The 17,500-nt window shown below is 40.3% G+C and overlaps 2 protein-coding genes across 4 annotated transcripts in view; one reads left to right on the forward strand and one right to left on the reverse strand.

Moving 5' to 3' along the window:
• LOC132987808 (calpain-5-like) overlaps positions 1-11,945 on the forward strand; it is a 15,773-nt gene extending 3,828 nt beyond the window's left edge. For both annotated transcript variants that reach the window (XM_061054736.1, XM_061054735.1), the window contains 12 exons: positions 1-93; positions 1,090-1,221; positions 3,264-3,472; positions 3,963-4,155; positions 4,252-4,442; positions 5,340-5,417; positions 5,719-5,914; positions 6,027-6,149; positions 9,210-9,412; positions 9,906-10,027; positions 10,148-10,284; positions 11,342-11,945. The exon at positions 1-93 is cut by the window's left edge and continues 96 nt beyond it. In XM_061054736.1, coding sequence (XP_060910719.1) covers positions 1-93; positions 1,090-1,221; positions 3,264-3,472; positions 3,963-4,155; positions 4,252-4,442; positions 5,340-5,417; positions 5,719-5,914; positions 6,027-6,149; positions 9,210-9,412; positions 9,906-10,027; positions 10,148-10,284; positions 11,342-11,524 — 1,860 coding nt within the window. In that variant the 3' untranslated portion in view covers positions 11,525-11,945. The remainder of the gene's footprint in view (positions 94-1,089; positions 1,222-3,263; positions 3,473-3,962; positions 4,156-4,251; positions 4,443-5,339; positions 5,418-5,718; positions 5,915-6,026; positions 6,150-9,209; positions 9,413-9,905; positions 10,028-10,147; positions 10,285-11,341) is intronic.
• A 24-nt stretch (positions 11,946-11,969) lies between these two features.
• LOC132987809 (serine/threonine-protein kinase PAK 3) overlaps positions 11,970-17,500 on the reverse strand; it is a 35,755-nt gene continuing 30,224 nt past the window's right edge. For both annotated transcript variants that reach the window (XM_061054738.1, XM_061054737.1), the window contains 3 exons: positions 17,211-17,407; positions 16,722-16,859; positions 11,970-16,133 (listed from right to left, as the gene is read on the reverse strand). In XM_061054738.1, coding sequence (XP_060910721.1) covers positions 16,044-16,133; positions 16,722-16,859; positions 17,211-17,407 — 425 coding nt within the window. In that variant the 3' untranslated portion in view covers positions 11,970-16,043. The remainder of the gene's footprint in view (positions 16,134-16,721; positions 16,860-17,210; positions 17,408-17,500) is intronic.

Below are 17,500 nucleotides of genomic sequence, written 5' to 3' on the forward strand. Positions count from 1 at the left end.
AAGCTGTTCGAGGACCCGGAGTTCCCAGCCAACAATTCATCGCTGTTCTTTAGGAAACCACTTCCTGGATATGTGGAGTGGAAACGACCCGGGGTGAGTGGCACAAGGGCCAGCTGGGAAAGCAATTATTGCTGCTTAGGAACTTTGTTACATTTTACTATGCAGGGGCACTTCAGTAATCTGAAAAGACAGTTCCACACTTTTATCGATGACATGTGGACTGTCTGGAAGAATAAATAAAATTCTAAGGCACTTTAAATCATTACGGAGTTCAGTGACACAATTTTGATAAACAGAAATAAACAAATAACTTTCTGCATTTTTACATTTATCACCTACTTTTTTTTCTCATTTAACAAAACTATTCAGTACTTTGCTAGTACATTATTACAAATAGCATTTGATAAAAGAGTGCATTAGAAAAATAAAGGTCTTTAAAGTTTATTGTCTCACACCATAAATGTTAACAAGAAAAATTCAGAATCAAAATGAATTTTATTGGTCAGGTACATATTCATGCCAAACATAAAACATTAAATATTAAAGTCATCTGTACAAGCATACATAAGACAAGAGTGCATGGTGAAGAGTGCAAAGGATGCTGAAATAAACATGAGAAATTATGTAATTATGTAATCAATCAGTGACTCAATCAATCTTTATTTTTTCATGACACTTTACAAAAGAGCAGCTCAGTCTACATGAGGTATATACTTGTGGCAGATAGTGTCTTCAAATTTTTTTTTTTCATGCAGGTTTATTCTATATGGAAGCCCATTTCCGCCAGTTAATAAAATAAAAATGAAAATAATAAAGTCATAATTATGAGATAAAAAGTTGAAATAATGAGATATATTTTTAAGTTGTCACAAGCTAACATTATTTAGACTTTTTATCTCATTATTATGACTTTATTATCTCATAATTTTGACTTTTTATCTCATGATTATGACTTTATTATTTTCATTTTTATTCTTTTAAATGGTGGAAATGGGCTTCCATAATTCTAAGTACATACCAAACTTACTGTAAATTTACTTGAAGTTTTCTAAACTCCATATCGCCATAACCTTTTTTTTTCTGTTGTAGGAGATAAGCTCTGATCCACATCTGTTTGTGGAGGGCATCAGCGCCCACGACCTGAACCAGGGACTGGTGGGAAACTGCTGGTTTGTTGCTGCTTGCTCCTGTCTGGCTTTGAAGCCAAACCTCTGGAAGAAAGTGAGTTGACTTTATTCTGAATGTGTTAGATTAGCAGCTGGAGAAATGAATGCTGGTAAAAAGACAAAAGGAACAAGTTTATTCAGTTGTAGCAGGTAGAGCAGCACTGATTGTTAAAACATGTTGAATGCTCAGGTTAAATGAGGCCAGCAGGAATTCACCTGAGGGGTTCACTCAAGATTTACAGAACATTCCTTTGGGAAAATGACTTTTGTTATTAAACTGTCTTTGCTGGTAGATACAAGCTAAAATCTCACACCATTTCTATTGACTTGAGATTAACTGTTTATGATTTTACTTTCACATTCACAGCGCTTTTAAATCTTAAAACTAAGCAATTTAGAAATCCTATTCAACTTTGTGCAGATGCTTTGGAGATAGCGTTCTAAACTTTATTAACAAATAATTTGTTGCAGGATCCCATTAAATGTTAAAACGGCCCTAAACACAGTCTAATAAGGGAAAACAATGTAAGAGAAAATTAAAGATTGGATTATGAAATGCCAGCAAGAAACTTCATGTTCAGCTTTGTGTAGCAAGGTTTGTGGGAAAAATGTCTCAGGATGTTCAGTCTCATGTTCGGAGAACAGTCTATAAAAAATGTATCAGATAGAGCCTGTGCGAGTCTTTGGATGCGTTCCAGTGTCACATTTTTGGTCTTATCTCTGAAGTTGTTCCCTCTGGTTAAAAGTTCACAAAGTGCCCTGTTTCAATCCAAATAGATAAATACAACTTAAGTGTCTGATTTGATATAATGAGTCTTCTTAACAACCACAGCATTATTCTTAGGAAGTTATGGGAAGAAAAAATATCTCTATGTTTCATGCTGAACATTTAGATAGGCTTCTTTTTATGTAGTGGATCTGGCAACTGTTTTAGTACAGTTTTTCATATTTGATGTAAACCATCAAGTATGATATGCAAAAGATCTCATGACTTTTTATAAATGAACATCACTTACATTTTTATTAGCAATTAATAAAATGTGAAAATAAAGTTGTCTTTTATTTATGGGATCTAAAGGTGTCAACATGTTCACTCCTAGAGCCACCACAAAGTTCAGGTAAAATGGGCCAGCCGTTCAGTAACACCTCTTTTGGTGAGGGGGAACACAACTACTGTTACACTGTCTGAAACTATATTTTACAAGAGGGTTTATGAGACTTTTCATGGATACATGTTTAGACCTAAGCTCTTGTTTCCCCCTTAAATTTCGTTTTAAAAGTGTATATTTATGTTGCCCAACTTAGCTGAAAATCAGTCTGTGATTAGCTAATTAGCTAGCTGGCTTAGCAACAATGGGCCAGTGTCAGAAATAACTTTTTCCACAAAAATCAGCTTCTTTTAACATTTTAATCTTTTTTGTTGTTGTTGTTGTTTAAAGAGCCTGTCAAATGATAAATAGGCTAATACATAATGTGCTGTGTTGGTTAACTTCGTTTGAAATTGCTTTATACCCCTTATTAGTGATGAGTCATTTGTGCTATGTCATGCTAACTTACATTACCACTTCTGTCATGTATCACTGCCCTGCCCACCTCAACGTCGGACCAATGAAAACTGTTGTCAAATATCCTTTAATTTAATCATTTTCTTTTGTACAGACACCATGTACAATGTTCAACATAAGCCTAAATGTTGCCATTACTTAGCTTAAAGCTAATTTACATCTGCAATGTCAGTTAGTGTTAGTGCTATAGCGACAATGCAAAATCAGTCATAGTGATGGCTTGGAAATTTTAAAGAGCTTTGATGCTCCAGCTTTATTTGGCCCATTTCTTGATGGCTCATTTTAGCCGACTCTATCCTACACCTAATCCCTTGTTATATGCAAAACATTTAGCTGAATTGTTAAACTGTGTGTGTGATTAGACGGCCTCATTACTGTTTTTGTCACTATCTTGTGAAAGTCTCCCAGTTACCACACAATTCAGGGGCTATATTTACCATTTTTGGTCAGCTGAAAAACTCACTGCCTGAACTGGAAAAAGACCCACTAGTCACACTGATATCTTTTAATTTGCGTTGTTTTGTGTTTACAGGTAATTCCTGACCATGAGGATCAAGAGTGGGATCCTAAACACCCGGAGAGCTATGCGGGAATCTTCCACTTTCAGTTCTGGGTGTCTGGAGAGTGGGTGGATGTTGTGGTGGACGACCGGCTGCCCACAATCAACGGAGAGCTAATTTACTGTCACTCCAAAGACAACAACGAGTTCTGGAGCGCTCTGCTGGAGAAGGCCTATGCCAAGTATGCTAACATTAACATCTTACTGGTAACACTTTTAAGTTGTCACAGATTCAGATACGTTGATTCCTTTCATCAACTGTACTCCTAACTAACTAGCTATTAGCATTGTGTGTATTTTAGACCGTGGTTGCATTTGGTACCACCACTGACAGTTCTACAGAACAGACAGGATGGGAGATCGAAATGTTTTGGATTCAGTTATTGGGCATTTAACATTTGGTACATCTTTCTATAATGTCTATGTGTGGCTGTGGCACCAATTGTTTCCACTTGTTGGCCTGATTTCCAGAGAATCTTGTCTTGAGCTCTGTCTCTGTTATAACAACAAAAGGTGAAAGGTAGAGACAGTTCAGTTCAGTTATGGCAGAAAATAAAGGCAATGTTCTCTTTTTTTGCAATGGCTGATGTACAGTACATCAAATCTGGCACATATCACTCTGACTAATACATGCTCCTACCTTAATCTACGAACTAAACCCTCTGTGTGCAGACTGTCTGGGTGCTATGAGTCCCTGGATGGGGGAAACACGGGAGACGCTGTGGTGGATTTCAGTGGGGCTGTAGCTGAGGCCATCGACCTGGAGAAGGAGGCTTTCTATAAGGACCAAGAAAAACAAGACAAGCTGTTTGAAGATCTCCTGAAGGTCTACGACCGTGGAGGAATCATAAGCTGCTCCATTAAGGTCTGTGCTCTTCCTGTTAGCATCTTTGTCGCTGCACTTCAACAACTGCTTGTAAAAGTTTTTTTTTTTTTTTTTTCATGATTTCTTCTTCTTCAGGCACAGCCTCATGAAATTGAGGCCAGGATGGCTAACGGGTTGGTGAAAGGTCACGCATACTCAGTGACTGCAGTGAAGAAGGTGCGTATGGGTCACGGGCTGCTGGCCTACTTCAAAAACGAGACCATTCCTCTGATTCGCATGAGGAACCCCTGGGGCAAGACGGAGTGGAAAGGAGCCTGGAGTGACAGGTGAGAACAGGTTAAAGGCTTAGACTGCACACAACATGGACAGTCTTCACCCATTGTTTTCTTTAGAGGCATTAGGATGGCGGTCCCATATAGGGCATGCTGACTCTGACTAACCTCCAGCTGATCAAAGAGTTGGAGATGAGCCGGGCTGAATAGATATCTTGATTGCTGACTCAATCAGACTCCTAATTATGCATTACCCTTAGCTTTCATATAATAAAAACAGATCCATCAATCTTTATTTGTATAGCACCAATTCATAACATTCACAACACATTATGTTATCTAAAGACACTTTTAAAACAGCAGGTAAAAGACCTTACTCATTGCTATATTAGACCAAACGTTAATCCATCATGAGCACAGCACTAAGCAGCATTTAGCAAAAGTTACAGCGGCTAAAATGAGTTATCAAAATAATTCAACCCTGTACAGTTTGACTGTAAACATGTTCATTCGACTGTAAAACATGAATTTTAAAATGGGCTCTGATGTGAATACCTTTGTTTTTGGAGCCAGCCTCAAGCGGATACTCGTTCTTCATTTTTCCACAGCTGCTGCTTGGTTAAAGGTCACTCCTTCAATAGGTAAAGGTCTTAAAGGCGGATTCTTTTCAAATTTGGGATTTTTTTCCCCTTCTTTTTTTAATATTTATTTTGGGCTTTTTGCCTTTATTGGATAGGACAGTGGATAGAGCAGGATACCAGGGAGAGAGAGTGTGGATGACATGCAGGAAAGGGGGTCGCAGGTCGGACTCAAACCCATGGCCGCCCTCTTCAAAGGATTATAGCGTCCATTTATGGGGCGCAACCTGGATTTATTCTGTTTTAAAACAAAAAAAACAACTCATATACACTTACTTAAGAATCTTATTTGCCTTTTTGTGCTGGTTTTCAGCTCTGAGGAATGGTCAAAGGTGGGTGATATGGAGAGAGGAAACCTGGGCATCACAGTAGAAGATGACGGAGAGTTCTGGTGAGTCCACCTGTGCAGTGTAATTATTTCCTCTTTTTAAAATGCTCAACGCTCCTTTGAGGAACTTTTGGTTTGAGTCAACTCTGGGGTCATACAACATATCTCTCATGAAGATTTGTTGCTGTTGAAAATATAAAATCAGGCTGTGTCTGCAATATAAAAATTAACAGTCATCATGCAGATGGTTGCGTTTACTTTTTAAGCCCACAAAGAGTCGTCAGTGTTCATTTCAGTCAGTTTCATAACCAGCTGAAAACTCCTCATGGGAGCTTTAAAACACCTTCTTTGCTCACACCCACAGGATGTCATTCACAGACTGGTGCAAGTTCTTCACAGATGTAGATGTGTGCCGTCTTATCAACACCGCACTGATCAGCATTCATAAAACGTGGCACGAGGTTGTTCACTTTGGGAGCTGGACCAAGAACGCAGAGCCCCTGCTGAACCGCTGCGGCGGCTGTGCAAACCACACGCGGACATTCCTGCAGAACCCACAGGTACTACAGGTCCCGACTGGACTTTGTCCTCATATTCCCTGTCTTATTTCACATGTTTAAATATTTTCATTTTATTTGTCATATTAACTACATTATGCCGCGTCTTTCACAGTACGTGTTTGATGTTACAAAAGAGGAGGATGAGGTCCTCATCTCCCTGCAACAGAAGGACATAAGGATCAAGCGAAGGGTTGGTAGTGGAGAGAATTTAAGCATCGGCTTCGGTGTCTTCAAGGTAACACACAGTGAAATACTTCCAACAGAAAAAGGTTGTGACAAAAGCAGAATTTTAAACTTTGATAATATGCTTGTAAAAATCCAAAGATTTCAATACCTGTTCCAATACCATGGCAACAAAAGTAGGCACCTAATATTGGGTTGATTCTTTTAGCTTTAATTGGCTAATTAATGCAAGGAATCTACCGCCCACTGTCTTAATTGCAAAACTAAACTGGCACATTTCCAGTACCAAAACTCTGCCAGTGTATTTGTGCAGCATCATCAGTGCTGCTCTCTGAATGTTTGTAAGATAAGTAATTTAATGCATGTCATTTTTGCATCTTATTGAGACAACAAAAGGGACAAAAGAGACACATCACTATTTTTTAAGGACCATCGCTGTTCGTGGCGGCTTTGGGTTAAAGATATGACTCAAGATATGCATTTTCCATCCTTTTTGATACTATTGATCATTGAAATGACAGATTTTCATCATTTAAAAACTCATGGAATCAAAGCACCTATTGATCAAATGAACTGCTCTTTCGTTTTATCTTAAAAACAGGACTAAACCAGGTTTCTCATGTCATAGAAACATATTTGGAGGGTTTGTTAAACGTTGCAAAAAGATCTCTCTGTGACTAACAAGCAATGGGTTTATAGGAGAGGAAATGGTTTTCGTCTGGGACAAAGTGGTTTGTCAAAGGTCAGTTTATTTTGAGGGAAAACAGGGTCATTTCATCATGTTTTGGCTCTCATTTTGTTCCGAGATTTTGGCTTTGTTTGACTCCTCATTTGTTGCGTTAACAGTTGTTGGGTGTTTGTAATGACAGGCAGACATGACTTGATAAGGTTATCACAACTAAAACAGACCATTTCAAAAGGAGGCTAAATCATACATGACATAACTAGAAATAAGCAAATACTTTGCTGATTGTTTCAAGCTGAAAAACACAGAGGGAACAAAGTCATTTGAACTTCCAGGAAGACTTTGTGCTCCTGTGTTCTGGTTCTGCTGCAGCCATTACAGACATCTCACGGGTAATGGGTAAATTTGGTGGTTGCTGGAGTTAAAAAAAAAAAAAAAAAAAGACCATGTCATTACATTCCTTCCAAGTTACAACACAATGTGGACATTTAAACCACATCCTTCCAAAAAAGCTGAAAAAGTTAAACTTCTTGTGTGAGAAGTTCTACGTTAGTGAGACTTGTGTTCAGCATGGCAAACATTATAACAGATGAATCAGGACAACTTAGGGACGCGTTTAAAAGAGGTCCAAACTATTTGTTAAACTGTACAGGCCGCTGAAGCAGCTGTAAGAACCTGCCAAACCAGATCTTATCCCACCGCTGGAATTAGATTGTCACATTATAATGAGGCCTTGTAACCTTTGCGGTGAACCTTACATCACATTTCCCGTAGTGTGATTAACTCGTCATAGATCTGGTTCAGTTTAAAAACACACACTGCGCACTCTTATCATGCCAACATACTTTAAGCTCTGCCAAAGGGTGCAGAAAAGCTGCTTCCACGAGGAGCATGTGATTAAATGAAGCTGTGTGCCTCTGTGATCTGGATTTAACCCTTGTCATGTATGGTCATCATGTAAGTGATGAATCCTACTTCTTCATCTGACGGACTCCAGACAGTCTGTCAACGCTCTGTTGTTATGTTGTCACTCACTACACTTTTATTTTCCTTATTTGGGACGTAGCCCACTGGAAGCTGAGGGACTTAAAGCCACACAGTATGTAGTCTCAGCAAAATGTTTCAGCAACGTTTTTTGGCTTCAGTCGACCAAAATCGAGGTATCAAAATCAAATAACAACATAAAAATAATAAAGAATCAGTGGACATCTGAGGGCAGCCTATCACCTCAGAGAAACCCTTTAGTTTATTAAGGGCTATGATTTGCATCTGTTAAAAAAGAAGAACATGAAGCAGGTTTTAAAAGATGTTTCTCTATTTTTGTTAGCTGACACTTTTTTTTTTTCTTACCAGTGACTTTATGATGTTGCACGGCACTGAATTATAATTCACTCTGAATCTTAAATAACACAGTAATACAATGCACATTCATGTAAATCGAGCTTCAATTCATTGTTCTGCCACAAGGAGGCAGAATAATCTGTGTAGGAATTATTTCTGTCCTGGACACTGTTTAAACCTTTAAAGTGTAATTCTACGTCGCTATATTACAAACATGTAGTTTATACATAAGTGCATATATCGTGTAACATCATATATTAAACTTTATTTAAAGCACATGTGAGGAGTTTTCTCCTCCCTAGTAAATAAAAACAGACTGAAACTAATGTTGATGTCTCTTCATGAACTGGATAATTAAACAGTCAGCGACAATATAGATTATTTCTTTGTAGTGTTTTTTTAACGACTGTAACCTCAGAGGGTAGGTGTCATTTAGAACATGCTGAAGAAACAGACTTTAAAAACAGTAACTTTTTTCACAGCAAATATTCACATAGGGTGTTGTTACTTTTACAGTGCCGTTAGATAGCAGGATGACATTTTTGTTGTAGAAAACGCTCCCTACACATTTAGGACAAGATAAGCAAAGTGATCAGACATACAGCCTTTTTCCAAATCTGGCAGAAAACTGAGAGTTCCTCACAGGAGCTTTAAGACTTTTAACTTTGTGTCACATGATGAGATATAGTCTAATCAGGAAGTCACTCAAACCCCAACATTCTTCAATTCAGTGTTTTAGTTTTATTCTTGTTCTGTTCATAATCTGTACATGATGGAACCTGACTGACCTTATTATTCAGCTCCTGCTTCATTGATTCTGATAAACTTCAGCTTTGTCCTGCATTTGGAGCTACTTTGTTCTATACCGACAACAGCATAAAGTGTGTTAATGTCAGAGTGACCTGGGACTAGATGTTTACATGTGCAAACACATAACCATGATAATGCATAACCCAATCCTGAACCCAAAGTAAATATGCTCATTGTTTAAATCACCTGCTGAACAATATGTTTGACGAATGAAGGCAAGGATTAATTCTCATATTTTTTAAATGAACAATCTATGAAATGTTTTTCCTTTCTCAGGTGGAGCTGAACAGAAAGTACCGCATGCATGACGTCCTGACGCAGAAGATCGTTACGACGTCCACCTACATCAACGCCCGCACGGTGTTCATGAGAAGCATGCTCCCAAAGGGACGCTACGTCATCATCCCCACTACCTTCGCGCCTCAGACACTGGGGGACTACATGATCCGTGTTTTCACCGATGTGGACTCAGGATGCAGGTATGAGCAGCTGTGATGCTCAAACCGTCGACTCTGTGTCACTTAGTGAGCAGCTGGGTTTTTTCCCAGATCTAAAGAGGGACTGCAGGGAGAGTGAGAAGAGCACATCTGTTTTTTGACTGCTGATTTCTGCAGGATGGACGCTATCCAAAGAAAGCACTCAGATGAGTGTTCTGGTGGGGGAAAAAAAAGATGATGGAATCATATTTATATTAAATTAATTATAAAGTAACAAATCTCTCATACTGCTTTTCTTGGACAAAAATTTGTTTTGTGTCTGACTTTTTCTTTGGCCGACCGAAACACAGACCCAAATCACGTTTGCTCATATAAAGGTCATCCAAGTCAGAGAGTCCTACCAGTTTCCTGTCTGTGAAACAGAAGAATGTCACTTCTTTTGTCTTTCACTTAGCGAGGCCGGAGTACCAGGATACAGAAAAATCTTCTTTGATCTCGTCCCTTTTATCCCTTAAATATTCCTCTACTCCCACAGGGAGCTGACAGACGATAAGCCAAAGGTGAAATGTTGGAGTTCAATCCTCGGGTATCCACAAGTTGTGTCTCATGTCTACGTCCATGGAGCCGAGGGGCTGCAGGACCAGGAAAGTCCAGGAGGTAAGTGGACTCCACACAAGCCGCCAGACTTCACCAAAATAGCTCATGCTGCTCACTTTGATCGACCTGTACCTCTCCGGTTAAGTTCGCTGAGATGGATCTGATCATGTTTTCATGCAGGTGCAGACCCATATGTGATCATATCCTGCGAGGGCCGCTCAGTACAGTCCACCGTCAAGAAGGACACCCTGCAACCAGAGTTTGCAACTAGCGGCATCTTCTACAGAAAGAAGCCCAGAAAGCCAATAACTATAGAGGTAAGAGGGCGTCTCTCTGGTCCTGCTGGCTGTTATCTATCCTATAATGACCGGTGGCACAAATGATTGTATGTCTAAGTCTGATTGTTATCAAAATGTCGACTTTTCAGACTGAGAAAAACCCGCTTTCTTTTAAGCTGGAAGGCACAAAATAGTTTCAATATTCAGCTTTAAAAGGGAGATGAATAATTTTCATTTAACATAAAGAGACTTGGAAAAATGTGATGTTAGCCTTTTTGTTGTCTTTGTTGAGACTTTCATCAAACAACAGGCAGCCTTGCTAAATTGGCCAGTCAGTTGTTTCATGATAAACCAGGATAAACCAAGCCAGCAACATTTGGCGACATTTGTTTGATTAAAAAAAAACAAAAAAAACAGGCTTTACGACTTGTGACAGTTTTAGAACTCTTCACACAGTACGAGTCGAAAGCCAAAATACCCGTCTTGCCCAGATTGGAAGATTTTTGTGTGGTCCTGCTGTCATTTCCTGAAGCAATCTCAGCAACTCTTACTTATGCTTCCGCTGCATACATGATTATAATGACATATGACACTTGTCCATTCCAACACAACAAACACGCAGAGTGCAAGACACAGTGTTTTGTTACTGTAGATAAGATTCATACCCAGAGGTCCCATGACCAACATAAGATTGAAATCAAGTGGCTGCTCCTGACAGTGACTCAACACTCAAATTTGGTAAATCTCCTGGTAGCTTTTAATCTCTAAACAGTATCCAGGGACCCATTTTTTCTTTGAATAAACTTTGTGTATTCAGTTCAGAAAATAAGGCATAGAGTTGTTTCACTTCTCCAACTTTCAAATTTCACTAGCAAATCTCCATAGTGCACCTTTAAGATCAAATGAAGAGTAAATCAATGATCAGTAAAAGCTCACATATGACGACTGTAAGGTCTAATGGCAGCTTGTAATTGACTGTGATCGAGAGCTAAGGACATAATTTTTTACCTTTAGACATCATTAACATAATCGAATCAGAGTCACAAAACATATCCATTTCTTACTCTAAAATTCTCATGTCCTGGGTCTTGATCAGGTGTGGAACAGTAACAGCGTGAAGGACGAGTTCATGGGTCAGGTGGTGCTGGCCGGCTCGGTGAAGGACACGGCGGAGCCTCAGAGGCTTCAGCTGAGGAAAAGAGGGCGACAGATGGCTGACGAGATGCAGGGGAACATCAGTCTGAGGATTGTCACGGCAACGCAGCTAACCGCCATGTAACCTCATCAGTGAGTGGGAGGAGTCAGCTGGACGACTTACTACGAGCAAACTTTTACACAGATTATTGCACATTGTTGATTTTTTTGGTATTATTCGTTGAGGTGGGAGCAGGGCTTAATTGGACTGAATGATTGTTTTTTTTTAATGACTTATAAGTATTTTATATTGACGTTTTATAAGTTGCTTTTAAAAGAATCATTCCTTTTTTAAAATATTTTACACTCGATACTGTGAGAAATGGCAAAAACATGTCATTCAAGTCTTAACATTCATTATAATGTCTCTTCAAAAGTCAGAAAAATGTGCTTTCATCATGTGTTATATGTTTCTCAGTTATATATCTTATTGGGGTTTTTTTTCACTCATGATAATTAAAGAAATGTATACATAATAAATGAAAAATCAACCCATGAATCATAAACGCCGTCAATCATTACCACAACTCTTGGTCTTCTTCCTCTTTTTATTTCAGTCCAGTTCCCAAACTGCAATATTTTTTTACACTCAAGACACAGCCATGCACAATTCAAAGTTCAAAAAGTCTATTGCTTCAACCACAATTAAAAATAGTTTATCCAAAACCTCACTTCCCCGTTGCTCAGTTGTCCTTTTTCAAAGATGGGGGAAAGGCCTGCTGAGGTATGCCCGATGGATCAGCAGTCGTTTTTTACAAAGCTAGACAATAATAAGAGTAATAATAATAATAATAATGATGATAATAATTTAAAAAGCAACATTTTTTGTCTTTGTTCCATTCTCTTGATACACATTAATAGAGGAATTTTCACACCACATGTACAGGTTTACACATTCAGAAGAGAGGAATGTACAGGAGCAACCACAGAAAAAAAGGGGCACAGCAGCGGTGTCTCTCGTACCGAAAACAAACAAAAAAAAAAATCACCTTTTGTGCTCATATAGTTCAGACCTGTACAATGAAGCCCAAAAAAAAAACAAAAAAAAAAAAACGTCCCGGCGGTCAGCGGAGCTTCCTGACGGGCCACACACACCTACCTACACACACAAACGCACACACATGTACTAACACTCAAGAGTGCTGCGTTCTTGGGGCTCTCTGTCCAGATGAAGGAGTGTCCCGTACGAAGCCCAAACAGGAGATCCAGGAGTGCGGAGACGGCGTGTGTGTGGGTTCGTTTTTTTTCTTTTCCTTTTTCATCCAGGGTGCAAAACATTTATTGATACAGACCATTGAGCAACCTGCTTACAGTCATTTAAAGTTACATACTTCTGAAAAAAAGGGGTGTTTTCCCGTCATATTTACATACATACATACATATCCTAACAATCTTAACCTATTCCAAGATGAGATACAGTGTATAGTTTTTGTTTTACATGCATGAATTCTGTCGCATCCTCCTGTCTAAACATCACTCCTTCATCTTCTGTACATCAGCTGTACAAATGGAGGTACAATAGGACTAAAGCAGCTACCCGGCACCCTCAGAGTCAAGGTGGACAACATGAGTGAGGCATCTTCTAGTGCAGACTGAGGTAGCCCCCTAACGCACGCACACAAACACACACACACACACACACACACACATGGAAAGGTGCTACATGGGAGACAAAGCCTGACAAAGCTATGAAATGCCCACTCAATGTAGATGACCTCTGCACAGGAGTGAGTTTGAAACACGTTAGGAAGTAATTCTAGTGAAGAAAAAAGAGCCTCGACGACAGCTTCAGCGCTCTACAAGGTACAATCATGAAATGGCACTCGGTACTCGCTCAGTGGATAACATTCCCCCTCTCTTTCCTGCCACATGGATTCACTACAAAACAGAGGGATTGCATGAAAAAAAAAAGGTTACATAAGACACCAGACAGAGACAAAAAAGTCACTGAAGCATGTGTGAGCAGCATTTAAAAAAAAAAAAACAGAGGAGACGTCTGCAGAGACGATGGTATTATGTGTTCAGGTAAGGAGGACATCTGTGGCGCTCATTCTGGATAAGTCACAGTCATATCATGCTCTCTGCAATAGAAGATAACCTTTCAATTAAATATAAATTCAGCTTTTAATGTTTTAAGTCAAAGGGGAATCGCTCCTGTTTAACATGTTGGTCACAGTGATGCACGGGGCATTCAAAGAAACCGTGTGTGGCACCAGACCTCCAACTCACTGCAGGTGCAAAAATAACTTGACCTTCATTGTGCCACATTTCTAAGAAACAAAGGCTCATTAGCAAGACTAACACAGTGGTTCTCAACTGGCGGTTCAGGACCCTAAAGTGGGTTGTTGAGCTTTTTTCAGTGGCTCTCAGATATGTACATGGGGGGAGAAAAAAGTTGCAGCAAAAGGTTCATTTTTAGTTTTATTTCCAAGGACATGTGTTTCTCGTGCAGTTGAAGGGTTGTCCTTTCCCACTCCAACACAGTCGATGGTGGTGGTGCACCTTCACACTGGTTGCCAGCCACCATTCACAGCAAGATAATCATATTAGTACTAAAAAGAAGAGTAGAGTTTGTGTTTTAAGCGGCAGGCTCTAGTGTCGAAAAATGGAGGCAATGCTAAAGTGCAAAAATAAAAAGCAGTTCCCCATGTGTCCACTTGAGGCTAACTATTAATAAAAACAGGAAGCCCCACAAACACTCATTTTAAAATGTCAATTCTTTTGTTTGTAAATTAGCCAGAAGTTAGTTTGAGTAAGCATTTTTAATATGGCCCATTCGTTGGACCAGTTTGGCTTTATAGATTAAGGAAAAAAAAGGCACAAAAACCTCAGTGTGTCGGCGTGCAGCAAAATGTCGGCGCATGGAAGCATCAAACTGAGATAAGCATTCAGAGCCGAACAGATCTGCTTATAAAGGCAAACGTGTTCACTTCTTTCAAAGACTGTTTTCTCTAGTGATTTCACATACACTACATCGATCTATCTCTGGTGCAAATTGAGCCATTTTTCATTCAATACATTGAGAGATTGGGGATTTGTCATTGAGTAGGTGGTGATGGGTCTTGAGGCTAGACCAGATGAGAACCACTGGTCTGAGATATTACCCCCCCCCCCCCCCCCCCCCCCCCCCCCCCCTCCTGTTTGCACCTTAATCCATCAACACAAACGAGATTAAAATGAGAACCTTTCCAATCATGTAAAGTCTAAACTGGAGCCACGAGAACGCCTAACCACTGCATGGTGTCTCCTTGTGGTGTGGAGGGGAATTAACGTGCAGTTTATTACAGTATGGTATTAAAAAAAAAAAGCTTAATATTAATTAAGAAAGCTGTTAAATTAGCCTCACAGTTCTGATTTATTTCCAATATCATAAAAAAAGAGAGGCACACATACTGAGTGTCTATAATATATTCATCCTCTATGAGATTTTTGTACACTATGAATGCTCTAGTTGATGTTGGCAAGCAGTTATGAACGATCTTCTGACTTGATTCTGCAGATAAATTGCGTCATTATTGGTAAGGCTGACACTATTTTGTATAATTTGAGTAATTCTGCCACATTCCCCTTTTATTGAAACGCTTTCCCCTCTTAAATTGGTGAGACAGGATGTGTGATAGGTTTCCAGAATTAAATATTAGCAGGTGCAACCTTCAGTTGAAAGGTATTATGGATGCCGTGTACGCCTATGGTTAGATTCAAGGTGTTATGCAGGCAAAATGTGACACAACAGTGTTTCGGTATTTAAAATAATCAGAGAGGAAAATCAGCGGATTAACAAAAGCTAACCTGAACTCCAGTGACTCGGTCACAGAATGAGTGTGAGACCTGGATCCCTGCTCTGATGTGAAGCAGATTAATGAAGGATGGTTAAAGCTGGTAAAGGTCATGTAAAATCACACCTGACGGTTTCTGCTGCAGCTGCACCCCCACACACATTCACACACAAACACACACAAATATGCCGCCTCGAGATGTGTCAGTCTGCAGAGGAGAAGCCGTGGTTCTCCTCAGAGCCAAAGTCATGCAGGCGGGGGGGGGGTCTCAGAGTCGCTCTCTCAGATAAGCAGGTGCAGGTGTGGCCTGATTGTGTTCCACTGAGGGACCAGAGGAAAGAAACTCTCAAACCAGACTCTTCATCACTCTCTCCTCTTCACTCCTGGACTTGAATTCAGCATGTTTTCTGATTTTTCACTGTTTTTTCTTGGTTATTTTTCTGAGCCACTTCTGCATGAGACATATCACACACAGGGATGTGCACAGTTTCTGTACACACACGCACACACTTGCTCATACACACACACACTTGTGATGGACTGCTCTACATGTACAGAGTGCTGGAGAAGTAAACAAGGAGGCAAAGACTGTTCAGCAGCATGGGGGCCCGAGAGGCTGCAAGGCCAGATGTCAGTCCTACATGTGAGGCCTGGGGGTCTTTTGTCCTTGTGCTGTCACTGTATGCCACACAATCAACCCCCCCTGCCTGCCTTCCTTGTGCTGTCACTGTCACGTCACCCACCGCGCACACACCCAAGCCCCTGCCCCCCATGAATGCACACATCCCAGGCAGGGCTCCAGCCTCAGGTGGGGACAGAGGGCACACCCTAGCGGCTGCTGTTTTTTATGGCTTCCTTTGCAGCTACAATCAGAGGCGTCAGGCTGGAGAGGGGCTTCGCCAGCTTCAGGAAGGAATGCTGCAGAGGGAAAAAAAAGGAGATAAAATGTTAATATAGAGCCTGAAACAAAGGTCTGCAGATGTGCCTGTTCATGGCCGAATCATTTTGGGTTCCTTTAGAGCTCCTATGGGGATTTTTTAAAGCTGGTTATGACACAGGCTGATGGCTCTATATGACCTTAAAATGTAAAGAGACCATCAGTGATAAAAACTGATTATTTCTATATATATCAATTGGACAAAGTACAAACAAAAAGGATCTTCACTGAGGATGTTTGGCTTTGAATCCCAGTGAATCCCTCAAATGTTTGACCTTTACTACCATGTTGATTTTTCTGCCTAACCTTACCAGCCAAATCTTTTTTTTACATTAACTATGTGTCAGACAGAATAAAGAAAGATGCGACCATGAGTATCTGTATGAAACTCAGCGGAGCCATCCCGGGTTTCTAAATGAGATGCCAAAGGGCTGTGACAAAGCATCAGTCTTTCACAACTTGGGATAAGAACATGGAGGTGGTATTACAGCTTGCGTTTAACTATTTCAATTTTTAAATCCACTAGATATAACATGTCACAAAAGTGTGTGTGTGTGCATGATATTTACCTGGAGCAGCTCTTTAGCAGAGCCCCTGCGGTCCACATCCATCTCCAGACAGCGGTTGAGGAAGTCTCTGAACACAGACGACAGCCTCTCGGGGTTCTGCAGCTCTGGAGTGCCGTTTGTAGCGATCAGGTACAACGCCTGGAAACATGGATGAAGTTGTTCATTCAAACCAGAATGTTAGCCCCCCCCCCCAAAAAAAAACGAGGAGGTTTCGTTTCTTTTGCATTGATTTAGAGATACAGCGATGATCAGAAAATGAAAAAAAAAAAAAAGGTTAAATCTTGATTTGTCCGCAAAAAATGGGAGTGCTGATCTTGAGAATGAGTTGTAAATATTCCACATGTTTGTTGCTCAATAAAATAACATCTATTTTCTAAGTTCAGAACAAGTCTGGAGGATCTTTAGGTCAAACAGCGTGACAAAAGAGGCACCATGAAAACGTAAAATCATGGCAGAATCGTTGTGTTGTGGCTGCATTTCTTGTCTTACCCTGAGTGGATTCTCATTCAGGTAGGGTGGTTCTCCCTCCACCATCTCTATCGCCATGATTCCCAGGGACCAGATATCCACTTTGGGGCCGTAGGCCTTCCGAGTAACCACCTCCGGTGCCATCCAGTAGGGCGTTCCGACCATCGTGCTGCGCTTGTTCTGCTCTGGGGTGATTTGAGCGCAGAAGCCAAAGTCGGCTGCAGAGGGAAACAGAGAGAGAGAGAGAGAGAGAGAGAGAGAGAGAGAAAGAGAGAGAGGATGTATTGTAGTTTTTTAATCCCCCTTTGTCA

This window comes from Labrus mixtus, chromosome 14 (genome assembly GCF_963584025.1).
Source record: "Labrus mixtus chromosome 14, fLabMix1.1, whole genome shotgun sequence".
Classification (NCBI taxonomy): domain Eukaryota; kingdom Metazoa; phylum Chordata; class Actinopteri; order Labriformes; family Labridae; genus Labrus; species Labrus mixtus.